At 42.4% G+C, this 22,276-nt stretch overlaps 1 protein-coding gene and 1 long non-coding RNA gene across 7 annotated transcripts in view; one reads left to right on the plus strand and one right to left on the minus strand.

Moving 5' to 3' along the window:
• Positions 1–21,791, minus strand: part of Slc38a9 (solute carrier family 38 member 9) — an 83,297-nt gene extending 61,506 nt beyond the window's left edge. Inside the window, exons 1-2 of one of the 6 annotated variants that reach the window (XM_085830816.1) lie at positions 21,635–21,791; positions 10,429–10,573 (exon numbers count right to left, since the gene is read on the minus strand). In XM_085830816.1, the coding sequence (XP_085686942.1) occupies positions 10,429–10,538 (110 nt within the window). In that variant the 5' untranslated portion in view covers positions 10,539–10,573; positions 21,635–21,791. Of the gene's footprint in view, positions 1–6,490; positions 7,548–10,428; positions 10,574–21,634 lie in introns of those variants that run through there. The other 5 variants (XM_021180274.3, XM_029468391.2, XM_029468393.2 and 2 more) reach the window with 5 other exon arrangements.
• LOC147000854 (uncharacterized) lies at positions 8,203–11,514 on the plus strand. Its single transcript, XR_015045362.1, has 3 exons — positions 8,203–8,264; positions 9,321–9,376; positions 11,060–11,514. It is a non-coding gene; the product is annotated as an uncharacterized LOC147000854 (long non-coding RNA).
• Positions 21,792–22,276: the final 485 nt, after the last annotated feature.

Here is a 22,276-nt window from a genome sequence, read left to right on the forward strand (position 1 = left end):
TCAAACTTTTTATACAGAAGACAATAAGGAAGTTGGGTGACACACCAGCAAGGTACAAAGAGGTTACTGGATTCTTACATAAAACAGAGGAATGCAAACACAGAAGGTCTAACAGGAACCACCTGGGATAGAATTCATTGTTAACAACTGGGATCAACAAGGGCTCCACCTAAGATTCACTTAATCTTAGAAGCCAGGGTCAAGGGCTTCATGCCCTTGCTATTGGAACACTGGTGAAGGCTTTAGCTATGTCAGAATTTAATCTTAAAAGGCACTTATAATAGGATAATACTAGAAGAGAGCACGTGGATCCATACACTAGACTAACGCGGGAATGGAATATTAATGTGTGGGTTAGAGAGGACGCCAGACTCCAGGAGTGAGTTTCCATGAAACTCTTCTGCCTTGTGAGTGGCTTTTAGGCCTCTCGGCTTGTCAAGCTGACTCGGCCAGAGTGCGTGGCACAGGACATGGTGAGTGACAGTCCCAAAAAGGAGATCAGGAACTCGGGATCTTCAAGCAGCTCTTCCTTACCCACTATGTGTGAATGACAAAACAAATCCAAACAGTCTTAAGTACACATAATAATTGCGAGGGGTATCGACATAATATTCTGAAACAAAGTGCTTGTTTCAATTATAAATAAAGAGTAGGCTTCTGATGTCAGGGCCATTATAAATCAGCCAAAAAAAATTCTCAAAGTATTAAGCCACCAGTCTTTGTACTCTAAACATTCCACAATGGAGTGTGTGTGGAAGGGAGGAGTAGGGAAATAAAAACATGATAGGCTAGTGGCTACCATTTTAACCAAAATTTACCCAAATTTTACCATTGACTTGAACTTTTCTTTCTTTAGAAACTTGACATATTGGAAGAATTGAGAATACACATACAGAGAGAGAGAGAGGGGGGGGGGGAGAGAGAGAGAAAAGAGGGGGGGGGAAGAGAGAGACAGAGAGAGAGAGAAAGCAGGAGAGACAGAGATAGAGAAAGAGGAAAATATCTTGCTTTTAATTTCTATATATGGTACTAAAATTGCCTTTTAAAAATCTGCTACCCTATGTAACGGTTGTGCAGCTCGGTCTTCATGTGGGACTCCTAACAGCAGGAGCAGGAGCTGTCTCTGACTCTGTTGCCTGCCTTTGGATCCCTGTCCCCTAACTGGGCTGCTTGCCTAGACACAATAGGAGAAAATATGCCTAGTCCTACTGCAACTTGTTATGCCTAGGAGGGATTATATCCATGGGAAGCCTCTATTTTTCTATCCTTGTCTCAGAAAATGGAGGGTGGGAGGATGGCGGGGAGGAAAGATGAGGAGAAAAGAGAGGAAGCTGTGACTGGGATGTAAAGTAAATTAATATATTAATAAAAAATATGCTGCCTATGTGGCCTTGAACTTCTAGTTCAGACAACTGCCACTTACCTAGCCCGCTTTTGCCATTTTACTGTAATGATTCAGAAATGGAAAAACAAGACTATGAACACTTAAACACAGCACTGAAGAACATGAGCCTCTTAATCATTCCCCTTAACCGCTTCTGAAGGATTTCTGTATTTTGCCTGTGTATGTCTGTGCACTGTATGTGTGCCTGGTATAGTTGGAGGCCAGAAGAGGCCTCCAGTGAGCTGAAACTTGAACCTGGTTCCTCTATAGGAACAAGAGTTCTGAGCTGCCTCCTCAGCCCATCTCCCTTAGTCTTCCTCAGAACCTATGTTCCCCCTCAGGGACTCAGAACTGGAGCAGGACTTCCTGCATGCCATTACAGATTTATGTCAGGGAGCAGCTATATAGCTTTATGGTCTTTCCTTAGAGATGTTTATCATCTAGGCCGCCCTAGGCCTCGTTCAGCTCAGGCTCTTACAGCTTGCACAGAGTAGCATCAGCAGAGCTCCCACCCAAGCACTTCTCAACCTGTGTGTCATGACCCCCTTGGGGTTGCATATAATATACCCCACATATCAGATATTTATATTATGAGTCACCATAGTAGAAAAGGTACAGTTATGACGTAGCAACCAAATAATGTCGTGGCTTGGGGTCACCACAACAGGAGGAACTGTATTAAAGGGTCACAGCACTAGGAAGGCTGAGAGCGCTGCTCTAGCCCTTAGCAGCACAAACAGCACCAGCACGGACATCCAGAATGCTGTGATTCCGAGGGGTCCTTGGGACCCTGGCTGGCTCAGGATGAGTTTAACTAGCATTTTCCGGGTGAAAAGTAAGGTTTGAAGACACACACATATTTTTAAAAATATTTTTAACCACTGAGTCATCCATCCTGCTTCACTATTTCTGATAGAAGGAAACACCGGGTGTATAAAGCATCTAACACACAGTGGGAACTTATAAAGCATCTAGCACACAGTGGGAACTTATAAAGCATCTAGCACACAGTGGGAATTTATAAAGCATCTAGCACACAGTGGGAACTTATAAAGCATCTAGCACACAGTGGGAACTTAGCGTTTGTTGTCAAAAGGAAGGAATGAAGAAAGAAAGGGAAATGAGAAAGAAAAGCACAAAAGAGGACAAGAGAGGAAACTATAAAAGAGGAAGGCAGAGAAGATAGACACACAAACAAACAGGGAACGACTTACGGAAGCCATACTCCTATGTGGTTTAAGTTCCAATTGACTAGGCTCACATACACTTTATACACTAAAGCACCACAGAAAGGCAGCTCCCAGGTCAGTCTTAGCAATGCTTGCTTCTGTGTGATGGATGGGGTGTGTTTCCTTATGCTTCCAGGTTTCATCCTATAGTTCTTGTATGATCCTCATCCCAAACCTTCCCAATCAGAGACAAAACAAGACAGAGTAAGAAAGAGGAGGGAGAGAAGGAAGGAAGGAAATGAACATGATCCTACAGAAGCACAGGCGATTTAAACAAAAACTTTAGCAAGGCCAGCTTATCATTCGATATCGTGTTTGTATCTAAATCAGACAAGTAATGTAGCTCATCAGAAAAGTACTATATATATATATATATATATATATATACACACACAGATATATATATACTGCAGATAATGTAAACATTGTTGAGATAATTGCTGTTGTGCTGGGTTCATTACTCAGCAGTACAGCATTTGCTTAGCATGCATCAGGCTCTGGATTCAATCTGAACACTGCAGAATGAACTAAATGGCCCAGCAACATTTTGGTGCATGGCTGAGAAACATGCATGAATGACGGACATGTGCATTTTGGTTTTGACTCCTTCTGATCTTTACATAAGACAGAATAACAATCACACATGGTGTCATTTTCTAATTTTTTCTTTGTTTGATGCTTTAAGACAGGGTCTCTTGAAGTTCAGACTGGTCTGAAACTCACAATCCTCTTGCCTCCCAGCTCCCAAGAGCTGGGATTGCAGGCTGTGCCACCGAGCTGTCATGATATGACATGTATCTAGCTTCCTCTGAGAACATTATCTTTAATGTACGTGAGATTCATCTCGTTCCCCAGCGGTGGGATCACAAGCATGTGTCACTGCACCAACCTCCTCATGGGGTTTCTGGGGGTCAAAATCAGGATCTCATGCTTGTAAGGCGAGGTCTTCACAGACTTAAGCTATCTTCCTAAGACCCCAGACCCATTTTACGAACATTATTAGCATCCGGCTTTTAACCCGTTGAAAGCCATCTTGACTCTCTTGTTACCACTACTGGCTTCAAGCTCTGGTGGTGGTGGTGGTACTGCACCCACAAATCCCTTCTGACTACACCCCGACCTAACACTGACCAGACGGATAAGGGTTTTGTTTTTGTTTTTGTTTTTTGCCTTAACTCTTCATTAACTCTTCATTCCTTTTCTGCTCAACAAAATGACTTTGACTTGACCCTGCGGAGTATCAGTTACCTCCAAAAGCTCCCTTGATCCTCCAGCTTCTCTCACTAATGTCAGTGAGAGAGGGAGAAAGTACAATAAAGTACAACGAACTTCCCAGGAGTGGGAAGAAAACAAAACAGACAAGCAAACACTCCGGAGCTGACAGATCTAAAGGGCTAAACTCAGGTGAGCTGAGCAGATACCGGAGCTGACAGATCTAAAGGGCTAAACTCAGGTGAGCTGAGCAGATACCGATCGATGGGGAAACGTTTAAAAAGATGTCTAGGGAAGAGGGAGAGAAGGAAAAAGGCACAGAAACCAAGAATTTGGGAGAGTAAGAGGATTCCAATGAGACTAGGAAAAAACCCTCATCTAGTGAAGTAACAAAGTCACATACAAATTTAAGGTGCCTCTAACACTAAGACCAAGATTTTTTTTTCCTTAAGCACTTGGCAAAAATATAGTTCTTTGAGGGACAAAAGAAAGAGGAGAAGGTGAGAAAGTATGGAGAAAACCGGGCCAAGGAGGGAAAAGGAGGGGGAGGGAAAGGAGCAGAGGAGACAGGGGAGAGATGGGTTTGATAGGGGCAGTAATACAATTTGTACGCTTGCCCCAGCGCAGTGATACCAGCGACAACTGAGGTCCTGTCTATCTAGTTATGACTGCTTGGTGGCAAGCTCTTCATCGTGTAATTCATGGTAGCGTAGCACACTAGCCCTCCTGGGAAAATCAATTGCTCTTTTTCTCCCCCTCCCCTTCCTCTCTTTAGGAAGTTTAAGATCAAATTTAGGGCCTTGTGCATGCTAAGAACATTGTCTCCACTGCCTGAATTCTTCTCATTTTTGTTGCCTATACAATCCCAAACTCTAAAATCATCAAGCACCCGGTAACCACTTCCAGTTGCTGCCAGGAGCCAGCATCTATTAAACATTTTACCTTGCCTTGGCAAACTGCGTGAGTCTTCCTCTCTCCTAAGGCCACAAATGCCCTCCTGTCAACTCAGGCTGACCTACAGTGACAGCATTTGTGGGAGGAGAAATAGAGAGGCTGATTCACAAACGCACAGACTGTAGATACCCTAAACAGCAAGGTGCCATAATGTATCTTACACGCTCCAAGGTGTGAGGAAGCTGTACATTTGAAATATCCAATTATTGGTGGCTTGTCAGAGCACTACAACATCCTCAATAGCAAAAGCTTGAATGTTAGGATTTGGTATTTTGAGATGTTTTGGTGTTGAAATGAAAACAGCCGTGTGAGTGTAATAGATGATATCTCTGATAGATCAGATTATTCTCCATTCTGATACCAGGTGGGCAACAGAGTCCTACAAGAACAGAACAGCCGAGTGCTGGTAAGTAAGCGGTAGGAGAAAAGTCTGTGTACAGAGCATGCTAAGGGGGCTGCAGCCTGAGCGAGCTCCTGCCTTACGGTGTAACCCTGGGCCTATAAAGGAGCAGCAGAAGGAAAGGGGAAACAAAGACACACAGAGAAGGGGAAAGCTAAAAATCGAGCCAAGCCCCAGTAGAGGGTTTGCGTGGCAATACACAAGGCCATGGGTTCAATGCCCAGAACTGGAAAGAAATTAAAAATCAACCATTTCATAACTTTATTGGCTGCCTGGGGTGGTCAACTTTCCCAGGGCATAGTCACAGAGAAGTAGGAAAATATGAGGCTACCCTGAGAACCAGCTCCATTAGTAGTCTCCAAAAGCCTGAGAAAAGCCTGCTCATTCCCAGTAGAATGTATCGAATAGAACACAGCAGACTTCTAGACCTTTCTGCTCTTCCATTTACTTTTTATTGTTCATTCTACCCCCAAACAGGTGACAAAATAGCATCAGAGGGAGGCGTGCTGAAGAAAAAGGGGCCTCACTTTTTTATAATGCGCCTAAATGATCCACATGCCGATGGCATGCAACTTACAACACCAAAGCCCTTCCTCCACCTGCTTTAGACTCCATCAAAATGCTTGGCCTGCAACCCCTTAGTCTGTGCCAGCTAAAAGTCTTACATCTGAACTAATTTAAGACGCAAATGCCACCTAGTGGGAGATAGAAAAATAACACAAGCTAACCGTAGGCTAAGAAACACTCAGACATCAAATGCTGTTTCCCATCATCCTACAGCCAAAGTTTCCCAAGTGCAGGATGACCCTTGACACCACAATCGTGAATGCTGACTGGCTGGTGTATATAGCAATATAAATTAGAAAAGTATACGCACTCTAAAGTCTTCACTTTACAAACATGAGATAAAGCTAAATGAACTCAGAGCTGGAAGGGGAGCAGACTGGTAAGAAACATCCAATTATACTCCCTCTCTCTCTCTCTCTCATATATATATATATATACACACACACACATATCTATATGCATATATATATACACACACACATATATATATACACATATATATACACAAGGGTGGCACTAGAGCCCGGTGACTCAAAGAACTGAAGCTTGGTACTAGTTGTCTATGTTTTATTTACATGGAAAGTTGGAGAATCTATCCCTCAGCAGGAACAATGTCTTAAAGTACTCACATACTTTTTCTTATCTAATAGTATCTGCTTTCTCCAGCAGAGATTAACCCACAAGCAGAAGCAACAAGGATTGCTAAGTTCTTACAAGTGGTTGCTCTCCTTTATACGCGCTTACCAGTTACGCCAGGATTGAAAATAGCGGATTCCTTCCTTTTTGAAGTTTCATTATAGAAAATGTATTTCCATTTAATATACCCTGTTAGATTAAAATTTCAAGGAACTGAACTGCTAACTTATCATAATGGAATGCACTTTAATGACCTATGTCTCATTGTCACAGTGGCCAATTATTTATCACAGAACTTAGAAGCTTCAAGAAAAACTCTAAGCATTCAGTCAGCATTTGTAAGTGGACTACATTCACTAATACTGGAATATACCAGTGAGAATCACAATTATCGATTTCTCTATTTCTTCTGATAGCCACTGTTAACGACACTTTCTTCAGGGATAAATTTCACACTACCAGTTTTAGCTACAAGAAGAACTGAGAAATCAACTATCAGAAGAAATGATAACAACACCGCCAGGATCAGCTCACTGCAATCTTCTTATCTCCTGGGCTGGAAATAGCTGCAGCTCTTATCTACACTAACATTCTGCTGATAGCAACGAGGGTAGTCACTGACTGGGTACTGAGGATCTACTAACTCTACGCACCAGGCTCCCTTACCTCAGCTGTGCAGTTCCTCTCAGCCATCCAAGCCTTCCCCGACTCCATCTGCACACACTGTATTGTCTTATAACACAGTGAGCAACTTTACATGAATGGTGGCAGACTATAGATACTGCTCTGCAACTCACTTTTTTCTTTTAACAAAATAACTCGAAGAGTTGTTTCATTTTGATATGTCATAAGCCCACCTCCTTTGTATTAGATGAAAAATATTCCATGTGTATGAACACACTATAATTTAGTTTTTCAGCCCTGGAAGAAAACATATTTAGTCACTCTCAATCTTAGCAATGTATACGACTCCATGCACGCACCGTTTGACACTGTAAAGCAGTGAGATTCTGCTACACAGAAACCTCAGGGTTGCTGCTGGGATCTGAGTGTAGGATCACACAAAATTTGTGGGTTCAATTCTTTTTTTCTGGTGTGCATAAGAATATGTGAGCACAAGTATAAAAAGGCCAGTCGTCATCATCAGGTATCTAATTGAACTATTTCTCTCTCTCTCTCTCTCTCTCTCTCTCTCTCTCTCTCTCTATTTAGTGGCATATTTGAGATGGTTTGTTCATTTATTTGCTATTTATTGAGACAGTCTCTTACCAGCCTGGAGCTCATCAATTTGGCTGGCCTCGCTAGCCAATGCTCTCCAGAAGCCCCCTGTCCCTGCCTCCCTAGTGTGGTGGTTACAGGTACACACCATAGCTCCTGGATTTTATATGGGTGCTCAAGCTTGTGTGACAAATACGTCACTGACGGAACCGCTCCCCTGGATTTAATCCCCCCTACATCACAATTGTATTCCTCCTGCCTGCAGTAGACAATGACTTCTGTCATAGCTTACTGATAAGGTATTTTTCTAATATCTACACTTAGACATTTCTAAATGAGGACACCTCACAATCTCTAACACCTGATGTCTGAATTCCTGTTGGCCAGGTGGCAGTGTGCTCGCTACCTTCTGGTGGTGTGCTGACATCCAACTGCCAGGCCATCTCTGTCCAACCACTGAAGGAAGGAATGGGAACCGTAAGTGAGAAGACCTCTCATGACACCATCTGGTGAGACCAGGACGGTGCAAGGACGGGAACCTGCGAGCGTCCTCAGTGCTGCTGCAGGAAGGTTGTGTCATCAAAGTCACCCACTCTCTTTACGGCCAAGGGACAACTGTCCACGTAGGAGGGACACACAACTTGTCTGATGACTAAATCAAAAGGTGATCCAGAAGAGCCAGGTTTTTTTTTTTTTTTTTTTTTTTTTGTTTTTTCGAGACAGGGTTTCTCTGTATAGCCCTGGCTGTCCTGGAACTCACTTTGTAGACCAGGCTGGCCTCGAACTCAGAAATCCGCCTGCCTCTGCCTCCCAAGTGCTGGGATTAAAGGCGTGCGCCACCACTGCCCGGCCAGGTTTTTAAAGTATGAGGTGTTAATAATGTCTTAACCAATACACTTTGTTTCTATGATCAACTTGTATAGTTCCATAAGAGACAAGTGAGAAGTAACACATATGGTCAAGAGTTCTTCCAGTGAAAACAAAGCAAAAATTCCAAGTCCAGCAGTGTACATGTATGATACACACGGGCACAGCATGCGTGAGTGAGTGTGTGCGTGTTGTGTGTTAGGTTTTTTGAAATGATCTGATTATGTGTATGGGTGCTTTGTCTGCAAGAATGTCTGCGCACCATGTGCATGGCTATTGTTGATGGAGAACAGAAGCAGGCGTCAGATCTCCTGGGACTGGAATTACAGACAGTTGTGGGCTATCTTGTATGTATGTGCTAGGAATCAAATCCAGGCCCTCTAACAGAGCAGTCAGTTCTCTTAACCACTGAACTTCGTTCCAAACCCTCTTTGTCCATCTGTCTGTCTATCAGTGTGTCTTTCTGACCCACTGGCTGACTGACCGACCTACCTACCTACCCACCATGCAAGACAAGTCTCAGTATGTAGTCCCAGCTCTCCTGGAACTCACTCTAGACCACACTGGCCTCAAACCCATAGAAATCTGCCAGTTTGTACCTCACAAGTGTTGGGATTAAAAGCATGTGCCACTATGCCAGGCTTTGTATATTTTAAACGCAATTGTCAACCAACAGCATCTCAGATTTGATGAAATATTCCAAATCCCACGTTACATCATTCAGGAACATTTTAGTTTTTCTCACAGATTTTGCACATTCCTGTTAAAACTACTACAAGCATATTTTATATATTTTTCTACCTCATTTTCTCATCTTTTTTTCCTCTCTTTCTTTCTTCATTTATTTATCTAGAGTGTGAACAAACAAGTGCTATTGTATATATCTGCAGGTCTGAAAACTTTCTTCGGGTAAGTTCTCTCCTGCTATCCTGTGCATCCTGGGGATTTAACTCAAGTAGTCAGGCTCAGTGACCTTTTCCTGCTGAGCCATCTTGCTGGTACCTTGGGGTTTTTTGCAATGCTACCTCTTTCTTTTCTTTCCTTTTCCTTTTTTTTTTTTAAACAGACAAGGTATGAGTAAGTAGCCCAGGCTGGCCCCAATCTCACAATCTTCCTGCCTCTGCCTCTTGAGTGCTAAATGCTAGGAATGGGCCATCACACATTTGGTCTTATTTTTGCCTATTTTGTAAGTAACCACTTTGTGTATGTGTGCCCACAAGTTTGTATATGCATTGAGGCCAGAGGACGGCAATTATCTTCTCTCTTGTTTCTAAGAGGCAAGGTGTCTTTCTTAGTCTGGAACTCATGTGGGTTTTTTGTTTGTTTGTTTGTTTGTTTGTTTTTTATAGACTGGCAGCCAGCAAGTCGTGGCGATCCTCCTGTCTCGACTCACTCCATCACTGTGTTTACAGTTGTACGTGGGCTCACATCTAGCTTCTGTGGTTGCTAGGATGCAACCTTTGGCCCTTCAGTTTGCACACGGAGCTTCTTACTCACGTCAGCATCTTTCTACCCAATAACTCCTTGATTGAACTCACTTTCTGGGACTTTTTTTTTTTTTTAAAGGAGATTCTTTTGATTCCAGTCATAAACTGAAAGATTATTTAATCTCAAATGGTTTTAAATTACCCGCTGTCATTGTAGCTCAGTGAAGGCAAAGGCCTATTCCTTCTCTATCTGTAGCTTACTTTGCACGAAGCAGGTAACCAACAGGCATCTGCGTCCCTTACATAAATGCGCCCTCCTTGACAAAACCCAACCCTGTGCTTAACAGACTCGTTTATCCCAAGGCACAAAAATGTGCAAGGAGGAAACAGGACTCATATGCACATACATCAGGGTATGAGTCCCGTAAGAAAATGATGATTTCATTATCGATTCTATTGATCTTTTGGGCTGTAATGTATTATGTCTTAATTGTTAGAAGCCCTAGTTATGAAATAAGCACATTAAGACCTCACCTTTTAGATCTCAGATCTGATGAATCAAATTGGATGTTCATAGGTCCAGGGCTTACTTCATGTTCCACCTCAGAGAGAAGATGCCTGGAATCACTATCCACATTTGCCATTTTTCCTCAGATTCCAGGCACTGGGGCAGCCAGTCCTATAGCAACCAGAAAAAAAAAAACGTAATTTTGTTTAATCTTAAAAAAACATTTTACTATTTTTAATATATTTGCATGCAAACAAAATAGAGAAGTATTGGAATTTGTTGCTGGTATCGATTTTAAAGAAGGCTTCCTATTCCCCAGGTTGGTCTCCGACTCTTTTTTTTTTTTTTTTTTAAAGATTTATTTATTATATGTAAGTACACTGTAGCTGTCTTCAGACACTCCAGAAGAAGGAGTCAGATCTTGTTACGGATGGTTGTGAGCCACCATGTGGTTGCTGGGATTTGAACTCTGGACCTTCAGAAGAGCAGTCGGGTGCTCTTACCCACTGAGCCATCTCACCAGCCCCGGTCTCCGACTCTTAACCAAGCCTAGGACCATAGGTGTAAAGCCACCAGGACTTAAATGAGGTATATATGATTGACATTTATCAGAAATATCATTACTAACTTGATTTTTTTTCTTTTTTTGTCTTTCAGCCTAAAGAAAAATAAGTGAGACAATCCATTTCCAGGAGTATACAGATTCAGTTATTTGGACCCAACCCTGGAATAGAATATTTTAAAAATCTTTTGGAAAGCTTAAAAAAGAGGGAATGAGATTAGGTAAGCTGGTGGCAACGAAAAGAACCATTGAAATGGCCGCAAGGGATGGGTGCAGGGAACGGCTGCTCTTTCGGAGTATTAGATGATGTCTTCAAAGCCTCCAGACTTTGGGAAACAGACAGAGACCGAGGTCCACCTAAAGGAAAGACTGTAAGAGTTTCCCCTCAGAGCAGCTCTCACGAGGAAGCTAAGTCTTCTCAACACTGTGGCTATCACATGAGGAGGTATGAAGATAAAGTGCTTCAACTACAGACAGTGCAGGAGATTGAAGGATGCCAACTTCTGCAGCAATGTTTCTAGTCAAGCATCAATCCTGAACGCACCTGCACATTCAGCTAAGCTACTCAGCATCTTTTCCTAGGTAGAATTGTATAACTCAAACTTAGCATGTTCCAAACTCGACTTTCTTCCTCAAAAATAAAAAACCTAACCCAAACCACATGCATACTCTTCCCCTACTTCAACTGGTGGCCTCCTGGTCCTTCTGCCCGTCCCGTCGGAGACTTCTCATACTCAGCATCTAATCCATTTGAACGCTTCCTGGCTTTCCCTTCACTGAAATCCAGAAGCACGGCATCTCCATTCCTTACCATCACAACTGTCTTCTTGTTTTGAGAATACACTATTTTTTTTATTATTACTGGTGCATATGAAATTTTTATTTTTAAATGTTTAAAAAGGATTATCTTCTCATCCTTGGGTACTCATGGTTTAACAGAAAACAAGCCTGGGGAGGTTAAGGGGAGAGTGTATAATGTTTTCTTCATCTATGGGCTCAGAATTTTAATTATATTAGAATTCTGGGAATCTTTCGTAGGCATTATACTATAAACCACATGGTACTATGCTGATATACTCTAGAATAACTCACTTGTTGAAATACGCTTTGTTTTGCTTACTTTATTTTTTATTGAAAAATCATCACTGCTACAATTAAAATGACCTAAAATAAAAGACAATATTTTTAACAGTAGCAGCACATGCAACCTAAGACAACTTCTCCAGTTCAGAAAAGATTGTACAGGACTCAACTGCATCTCTTTCTTCAATCAGGTTCTCCAAACACTATTTAATGTAAAGGGATAAATAACTCCAACAGATGAGTTGAACTCTCTGCTATGATCCCAGCCCTACAGTTTATTCTACCACAAAGAGGTGTAGACCACAGCAATATAGAGGGAATTTGACATCATGCAATGAGTCGGTGTAATTTGGGGGAGGATGTCTTTTAACTGACATATCAAGGACAGAGAACAGTGAGCTACTAAACATCTATAATGCATGAGACAGCTTCCTTTCAGGAAATGATCCAGGTGAAGCAGCACCACTTCTGACGCCGAGAGAACCCGCTGGAAGGAGGATCAGAGGGTTGTAACAGGAAAGACAGGAGATCTCATACGGTACTGGCAGTATGTTGTTCTTCTTCAATCTAATTGTTGTTACGGGGATATTTGCTCTGTAACTCTATGTATGTGTGAGTGTGTGCTTAATTCACTTTTGTGTATGTATATTTCACTCTACAATGCAAAGAACTATATAAAATGAAATACATTGTGAGCTGTAAAAGCAATTGCTGTTCTTATTCTTTACTGTGTAAGTTGCTGTTGGAACTGTTGTTATATGTAAAAAGGTAGAAGGTATAAAGGACCAATCACGGACTGTCAGGACCAGGCAGTCCAAATCTGAGCTGACCCTCTTCACCAGTGCTGTGCCACTTCTCCTGTTCTCTGTCAAGTCGCACTTCTGTCGCTTTCACCGTCTCCTACTTCACATTACTCTGACACTGAACAAGTAGCATCAGTCCTGATTTGTTTAACGGACTTATGTTAACTTTCCCCTGCTCCCTCCCTCTCCTTCCTTTCCACCTCCCTCTTTCTCTCTAGAGATCAGTTCAGGACACATGGCTGCTGGGTGAGTGCTCTACTCCTGAGCTTCAGGCTAGCCAATCTTATCCTGATTTCCTCACAATAATATTTATGGACGGATTGAAAGGAAATAAGGTTTTGTATTAGAAATTGGCTCTTCACTTACATGATTTAGTACCACCCATTTAACCTTTACGCCACCACCTTCCCACCTGCAAAATCAAAACAATCACACTCGCCTCTCCGGTTTACATAAGGGTTAAAAACAATACTAAGTACATTAGAACTCTGTGCCGAGAAATGTTCAGTTGTATTATTATTCATCACAATAAACAGATAAAAATACTTTTTAATGCCACCTTTTGAACTGCTCCCTTTTAAATAAAAGACGTCCTTAATAATAAACATGTAGACAACTGCCATCGACGCGCCACTGACTTTGTGACACAGATGCCAGTAACATGCTCTATTCCCCAAAGCTGTGCATTTCTGTTCTGCTTCTTTCCCTTTCACTTCCCTCTTCGCTTCTGCTTTTCTGCCCAATGCGTAAGCCAGCCAGGCCCTTACTGGGACCACTAAAGGCAAGCAAATGCTACAGACAGCCATTAGGCAGTATCTTGGGAGAGTAACGCTTCAAAGAGACTGGAAGGGAAAGACAACAGAGCTTAATGGCACAGTACTTGCACATTACATGAGAGGTCCCAGAACCACAAAGGGAAAGGGGTATAACCAAAACTAATATCACCCCAAATAAGTATTTCACTTCCACACACTGCATGGGTTAGGATGGCGGAAATTACTAAGACAGCCAAAATATTAAGTAACAGTAATGTTAAACACACTCACTCATTCAGCAAGGACTTACTGAGTCCCGACAATGTAAAGAGGTACTGGGAAAAATAGAAAATTAAGTTACATCTCCTACCATCAATAACTTTAAAAATATAATTTATAAAGCTGAGAGAAATATTATCCCCTAAATCTCTTGAGAGCTAACCTAGCTGGCGGCTGCAAACCCAATGCTAATTTTCATTTCATTACTTCAGTTTTAGTTCATCTGTATACCAATCGCTGGTTCTACTTTCTGAATCAGCTTAGCAAAACATCAGTGAAGGATTTAGTCCAAGTTGCATATTGTGAACAGTGCTTCAATAACCAAGGATGAGCAAAAAAACCAAACCAAACAGGGTTTATCCCAGGTTAAAAAGTTTCAATCAACTCTTTTGAGACAGATTCATAGAGCACACAGATTGCACACTTTCAAATGTGGAGCAAGAGAGTCTTCTATTGCAGGTGGTTCTCAACCTTCCTCATGCTGTGGTGGCCCCCAACCATAAAATGATTTCACTGCTACCTCTTCACTGTAATTCTGCTCTGTTCTGAATCGTGACATAAGTATCTGATGTGCAGGCTATCAGACGGAGATTCACGGGTTAAGAACCGTTGCTTTAGTGTAAAGGACGCACTGTTTTAAGGTAGCGGTAACTAGAATCCCGTGAAGATGGGAGCAACTCAGATAACATTAATTTCACCGAAACAGTTAAAAGAAAAAAACAGAAATCTGAAGTTTCTATTTATTTATTTATGTATTTATTTATTTATTGGCAAGAGTTCACGAGGTAGCCCTGTTGGTCTCAAATTTGCTAAGCTGTACCCAGCGTGATCGAACTGATCTCAACCCCTTCATCTACCTATTAAAACAGACAGTTCGTTTGCTTGCCTTAAGTTTTAACTAAAGTGTCAAAACTAAAGCCTTAGATTCTAAGGCAAGACATATAAGCTAAGATGTGAAAAGAAAGGGGGCCCTGGTCTCAGGTTCACTTAAACTCTCTTACCTGAGACAAGCCAAAGGTTCCAGCAAAATTAACGAAACTGTCTTAGGGATAGCCCACATAGAGGCAATGTTATTTTTATAGAGATATTTCATTATCAGGGACCATGCTTAAGGCTGAAATCACTCTGGCTTTATTCCTTTTCAAGATTGAAACCTGCATTTTCCGGGGAATCTAACAAACAAACAAGAATAGAAACTTTCTTTAAGCCATGCTGTAATCTCCTGTATATAAATGACACGCCTGCACACACACACACACACACACACACACACACACTCACACACACATACACACACACACTCACACACACATACACACACTCACACACACACATACACACACACTCACACACATACACACACACACACACACACACACACACACACACACACACACACACGGGGGAAGTTCACACCTCACGTACCGGCAATACTGTCTTTCCCTCCTGAGCACACACTCTGTTAACATCATCCATTTGTAAATATGGATTTAAAATAGATTACCAGTACATTTAACCCTGCTTCAGACTGACTCTTCCTGAAATTCTAGTCTGTAGCCGAGGCAGGGATCCCACGGCTTCTCTGTGGCGGTGTCTAAAGAGAATGCCCCAGGCTGCTGCTGCAGGTCAGTGGGGATCTCGGCTCCCACTCAGTTTAGTTTCTACACTGAAGACATGCCTAAGTTCAGGGACCATGAATCCTTTCATCTCAGGGAGCTTACCTTAACTAAGAATGGAAGGCTACTAAGAGAGTCGAGAAATTTAGGACGGTCCTTGAATTTCAGGTGGCCTCACTAAAGTGAGACTGGGATTATGGAAAGATAAGGAGCAGGAGAAGATGAAGATGGAAAAGAATTTGTCTTCTATCACTTAGAGCCACAGAGAAGCATGAAATCAAATCATGCTGGGACCCAGGACCAGTTTCTCTATGTCTAAATTGACGCTAACCTACTTATTAAGTGAGCCCTCACAATTCCATTGTTTCATTAATGTAAAAGTACAAATTTGACTAATTCTAAAAATGGCTCTTTGAGGCAATGGGTAAAATCATTCCATATGCAATATACGTGAAGCGTGGGAAATTAATCTGGGACATACGACGGCATTAAAAGCTTATGGATGCTGTAAAGATCTTGTAGGCTAGCCACCTTCAGGATTCTGCTATACCTTATATGATTTTTAAATTCTTTCAGCTGAAAAGGGCATTTTAGAAATTGAAAAAATGATTTGCAAGGAAAACAGTGTCCTCTCATAAAAAAGAATGGCCTGAGGTGAGGGGGTGGGAAGAGGAGCTTCGCCAAAATGCATTTGGAAAATCTAAAACCCTAAAAGGCTTCCTTTGCAATGGATACCTTAGCCCAGAAGCTCAGAATACCCAAGTTACAATTTGCAAAAACCCATGAAACTCAAGAAGAAGGAAGACAAAAGTGTGGATACTTCAATCCTTCTTAGAAAGGGGAACAAAATACTCATGGAAGGAGTTACAGAGACAAAGTTTGGAGCAGAGACTGAAGGCATGACCATCCAGAGACTGCCCCACCTGGGGATCCATCCCATAAACAACCACCAAACCCAGACACTATTGTGGATGCCAACAAATGCTTGCTGACAGGAGTCTGATACAGCTGTCTCCTAAGAGGCTCTACCAGTGCCTGACAAATACAGAAGTGGATGCTCATAGCCATCCATTGGATGGAGCACAGGGTCCTCAACGAAGGAGCTAGAGAAGTTTGTAGCCCCATAGGAGGAACAACAATATGAACCAATCAGTACCCCCAGAGCTCCCAGGGACTAAACCACCAATCGAAGAAAACACATGATGGGACTCATGGCTCTAGCTGCCTATATAACAGAGGATGGCCTAGTAGGACATCAATGGGAGGAGAGGCCCTTGGTCCTGTGAAAGTTCTATGCCCATATAGGGGAATGCCAGGGCCAGGGAGTGGGTAGGTTGGGGAGCAGGGGGAGGGGGAGGGGATAAGGGATTTTCGGAGGGGAAACTAGGAAAGGGGATAACATTTGAAATGTAAATAAAGGAAATATCTAATAAAAATTTTTAAAAAATTTAAAAAAAAGAAAAGGATACATTTGTTTGTATAAAACCATGCCAACCACTATTATTCTGTGAACAGGAGTTTTCACAGAGTATTTAGTATAAAGAGTACATTCTGAAGTAGAAAAAAATAAAAAGGTTGATCTTCACAGAATCATTGAACAACCACAAACAAAACAGTGCTAAAGAGAAAGAATGTGCTCCTAGTGAGCCATCGCATGCTGCTTTAGAGGAACCCCAGAGAGAAGGATGCATCTGTCAGTAGGAAGGGCGTGGGAGGCGGTGCTCCCGCTGTCGCCTACTGTCTCATGTTTTGCTTGATGCTGTTTAAACCGTTGAATTTTGGTAAATAAATATTACTGTCACATTAGAAGGCAGGCAGGGGGAAGGAGACAAGGAAGGGATAAGGAGAAACAAGTGGAATCTCAGAGAAGAAACTGGTCCTAGATCACGTAGCTGATAGAGCCCCAGCTGGAACTGACTCTGACCAGTGTGATGCCCCATGCTACCTCCTCCACACTGATGCTTGCCTTAAGGAAGAGCTTGAGTTCTCTGAAAGACCCAAGAAGATCTGAAAAATCAGGTCTTCATCATCTAGATCATGAATAAAAGACCATTAACAGCCAACATAACAAACAGGCCTTAACCTCTAAAACAGATGGAACTGGAAGAGATGGAATTACATGTTTATGCCTCCATTATTAGAAATTAAGCATAATAACTGTTTTATTTGAGGCAAACTAGTTTAGCAGACTCTGTTTCCTGATGCAAGTTTTGGGTTTTTTGTTTTGTTTTGTTTTGTTTTATTTTGTTTTGTTTGAAGGATATTTCCCAAGCCACCTTCAGTCCTTTCAGGGACAGTTCAACTGGAGAAAGGGTCCATGTGAGAGTAACAACCAATCTTCTTAAATGGTGGAAGAGGTGGTGACTACATTTCCCTGTTTGTAAACCAACACTGCAGGGTTGGTTCTTAAATAAACTAAGAGTATTCATAGGTTCAGAACGAGTCGGTCCTTTTAGGTCCTGAAGATATTTTAACTAGGGGTCGAATACTACTAAACTGGGAAAGAGGAAATATTTAGGAAGATTCTTTAAAGTCAGTCAGCCTTACCAAAAAGTGACTGATATTAGGGAAGACATGACGGCCATTCCGGAACTTAAAGGTTCTAGGTTAGCTACACATGCCTGTATTTATTTTGAGCAATGTTGAAACGTGTGGCATAGTAAAATTGGAGAGTCATTCCAAGGAAGCCCAAAGTTGATTTAAATAAAAACTCATAAACGAGGAGTCCAAAGTTCTTATTGCCTCTTTTATCAACTAGTTAAACATTTTTAAACAAATGAGCAGAGAACGTGGTGGTTTCCAGTTGCCCCAGTCAGTCAGCTCAGACTTCAAGCTCTCCGGAAACACCAATGATTCCAAAAGCAACTTAACGGTTTTTAAAAATGAGTAAAACTATAAGATACTCAGCTATGTGATGAGGTGTGTTGAGAAGGGAGAGTTCTGTGACTGTCGGTTAGCATGCAGGATGGTCCATGGCTAAGCATCCATATAATATCTCTTTGCTGCTGTCTTAATGATATGATTTGGTGGGTGTTAAACAGGCAAGGTAACATAAACAGACATATTCAGCTCTAGTATCTTAATCTTTGAGCTTTAAAACAAAGCCCTAAATCCAAGACTCTTAACCCCTAGCTAAGTCATTAAGAGTTCCTGATTGTTTAAAACTAATTTTAGTACAGGGGATACTGCTATGCTTACCTCCAAGGCTTCAGTGTTGAAGGTAATTATCAAGGCTGGAGGGACAACTCAGTGTTAAAGTCCTAAGTGGCCTTTAGGAGATGCTCAAGTCACCAATGTGATTAGTAGGGATGCAGGGTTTAAGCTGGCAGCCCCACTTTGCCCTTCCGTCCCTTTTACTTTGTGAGAACTTAGCAAGAAGGAGTCACCCTGGCAGGTCCTTACCAAGCAGCCAAAATAACTGCGCCCTGACCTTGGACTCCCTAGTCTTCAAAACTGTCAGATATAAACTTGTTTATAAATAAATTACTTCATCTCAAGTATTTTATGAGAATAGCATGAAAAAATAATAAGACAGGTCTCAAAAGGAAGTTGATGGCTTATAGAATTTGTGTGATACTGGGATAAAAACAAATGTGAGTTCAAATGAATGTCAGGATTGAAATGGTGACTTTGAGATCACTGGGGATAGGAAATAAAAGGGGTTCTAGCTGGGCATGAGATAGCCAAGCCAATGAGATAAGGAGAGAGCCCTGAAAAAACAACAACTTTGGTGGCAGGAGGTGCCATCTGGCTCCCACAAAGTCCCTACCACCACCTGAGAACATACCCAAGACAATGTTGCCCTTTCGACTCTTCTTGCAACATTGTGACAATGGCTTCTAATAAAGCCCTACCTAGTACATCCCCACTCCTACAGGCCTCTAAAGAGGATGGGGCTCTAAGTTAATATATGACCTGCATAGGTATGCTAAAAGTCACAGAGGTACTAGAAAGCAAGGATGGCTGATTAATGTATGACTATAAGTTGACTCCAACCGCAGGCAGGCGGCGAGGAGCTGGGCTTGCTGGGCTTGGTGGCAGCATGGACAGAGATGGGACTTGCTTGCCTGGAGTGTTCTCTAGCTATGGCCTGAAGGGCCTAGGTGTCCTAACACCCTCCCTATAATGATCCATAAGTGAATCTCTAGTGCCTATGCTAAGATGCTAGCATCAACTTGCAGAGCGCACTAGGTTGTGGTAAGATAAATATCTCTATGGACATAAACATCCAAGGAGTTTATGTTCTTTCTCAAAGGCTGGTATTAGTTATTGTCCAATACATTTACATATGTGATAAAATTTAAGATACTTTATATTGTTTATTAGGCATAGAGAGACTTTTTTCTATAACGGGGCAGAAAGAAATTGTCTAAGCCACTGGGCATCTGGAATTTATTCAGCTCTGCCTTTTAGTATGACAGATAGTATGAAAATGAGTATACATGGTTGTATTCTAATAACACTTTATAAAAGGAAAAGACATCAGCAGGAGATATTTGGTAAGACTTTATCTACCTCTGTAGTATATATATAAAAAAAAAGGGAATTGTGTCATTTAAAAACAGCAGCCTGCTAGATGCAGTTATTACACGTGTATCTCTTTTCTCTATAAGTCCGCTAGAGTCTACTAACACACATATATTCCTTCTTTATGAAGACTTTACCGGTGTGTTAATAGCTAATAGCCATAATTCTACAATTCTGATGTTACAGGGTGGAGGTGGGGGAGGCACATCTTTCTACTCTGATTAACTAATGCTTCAAAGGATGTTAAAAATCTGGCAGTGATGGACACAATGTAGTCTAGAAAGCACCAAAGCAATACTGTGACAACAAAGAACTTCTCCTTCTCCTAGATGAGCAACACTAGATTTTCTGAAGTAAATAAACAATTGAAATAAACAAACCAAAAGCTACTGGCAAAGCACTAAAGTTTAAATGTATTATAAAAACGCAGGCCTGCTAAAAAATTTTAACCTCTTATAATTTTTTCCTTTTTCCTATATCACTAGTGTTGGACATCACTATGTGCACCTTAACACCAGGTTTTGTTTTTTTTACAAAGGTGCAACGACCCATACACACGCTGGGTCTTCATGCTTGCAAGGTCAGCACTTTAGAGACCAGCCATTTCTCTAGCCCTGGATTTCAGATTTGAAGTCTCACTATTTAAACTGGAGACCATCCATTCCCCTGCCTCACCTTTCTAAGTCCTGGGCTTACAGGCTTGCCCCATGCCTATCTGGTTGTACTTGTTTACAAGGTATACAGGTTTCTCTTTAATTTACAAGTGTCTTTTGACCTACTGAAAAGTTCTGTTGAAAACAAATAACAAAACCCCAAATAAATAGCGAACAAACAAAAACTTTTGTCTGGTACTCCGCATGCCACTTCTTTGTTATATTTGAAGGCATGGAATAGGAAAACAGAGAGTGACCTCAACAATAGATGAGGCACGGCTAAGGGATCCTTACAATTAGGTTTTGGACAAGTTGGCTAATAAGTGACTGATGATAAGCGGATGTCTTCAATTCTGTGTAGGTCCTTTCCTGATTTATAAACCGAGGAGAAAACGTTTGACTAGCTGCCTCACAACTCCAGTATTTCAAGACAGCCAACACAGCATTGCCACCCACAATTAGAGCAGTCAGTCACTCATGGGCTGGGGAAGTAGCTTGGTGGTAGAGCGACTTCACTGCCCAGCCCTGGGTTGCATCTCCAGCACCTGTCCCAGCACAAGTGAGTCATACCCTTACCACCAGTGTGGTAGGCACAGCAGGGGCTTCCGCTCCCAATTCCCCTCTCTAGATCTTTCTCTATCCCTGCAATAATCCCAACAGTCCTCTCACCCCGGCTTCGGGTGTTCATCTGCTGTAACCCTTCCTGCCTTTTCCCAGAGGCTCCAGCAGACCCAGACTTTCTCAGCTCCCGCGGACTCCCCGCACTTGACCCATTCGAGGGACCTGCGCCAGTCTGGAGCAGTGTCCCTAGCCCGGGGCTTGGCTCTCCTGGCATCCCAAAAGACCCCTCCGTGCTGACAGCCCATTGGCTGCAAACTCAGCCCTTCCTTCCTCGCCTGGGCTCCCGCTTGGTCTGTCCCAGGGTGAGTTTGCCAGGAGCGAGAACGTGTCTACCTCAGCAGGCCAATCCCTCTACGTCGGAAAGCCAGAGCAGGAGGCGAAGACCCTTTCACAGACCTCTCAGTAGGCAGCGGCTTAGAGAGAATAGTCCTCTAAACAGGAAGAGGCAGCGGCTTAGGCCGCGGGGGATGGCGGGGGATGGAGTCCTAGGAAAACACAGTCCACGGCTTCTGTGAAAGCGCCGCCATCTGGAACTACAACTCCCAGAGGGCTCTGCAGCAGCCGGCCAGCCTACCTAAGAGCCCCGCCCTCCACCTCCGGAGGCGGGGTCGCCGAGCAGGTGCTCGAACCTCTGACCGGCTGGGTCGTCTTCTCCTCCCGAACTACCTAGGAAGAGAGAAAAAGAAGAGATCTCTTTAGGTGCTTTACAGCATCACAGGCCACGTGAGAACAAGATGATGTGCCTGACGTTCCTGGTGACGTTTTTCTCAGGCTTTCCTGGCTCCTGTTATGTTCTTCGGTCACGCCCTTGGATCCTGAGGGAAGCTGGATTGGGGTGGAATGGGGGAGCTGTTAATGAGCATTGATTTTCCTCCTGTGGTCTTCTTGTTTTGTGTTTGTTTTGGTTTGTTTTTTGTTTTGTTATTCGAGACAGTTTCTCTGTGTGTCCCTGTCTGTCCTGGAACTCACTCTGTA

This window comes from Mus caroli, unplaced genomic scaffold, assembly GCF_978045245.1.
Source record: "Mus caroli unplaced genomic scaffold, Mus_caroli_1 scaffold_15, whole genome shotgun sequence".
Lineage (NCBI taxonomy): Eukaryota > Metazoa > Chordata > Mammalia > Rodentia > Muridae > Mus > Mus caroli.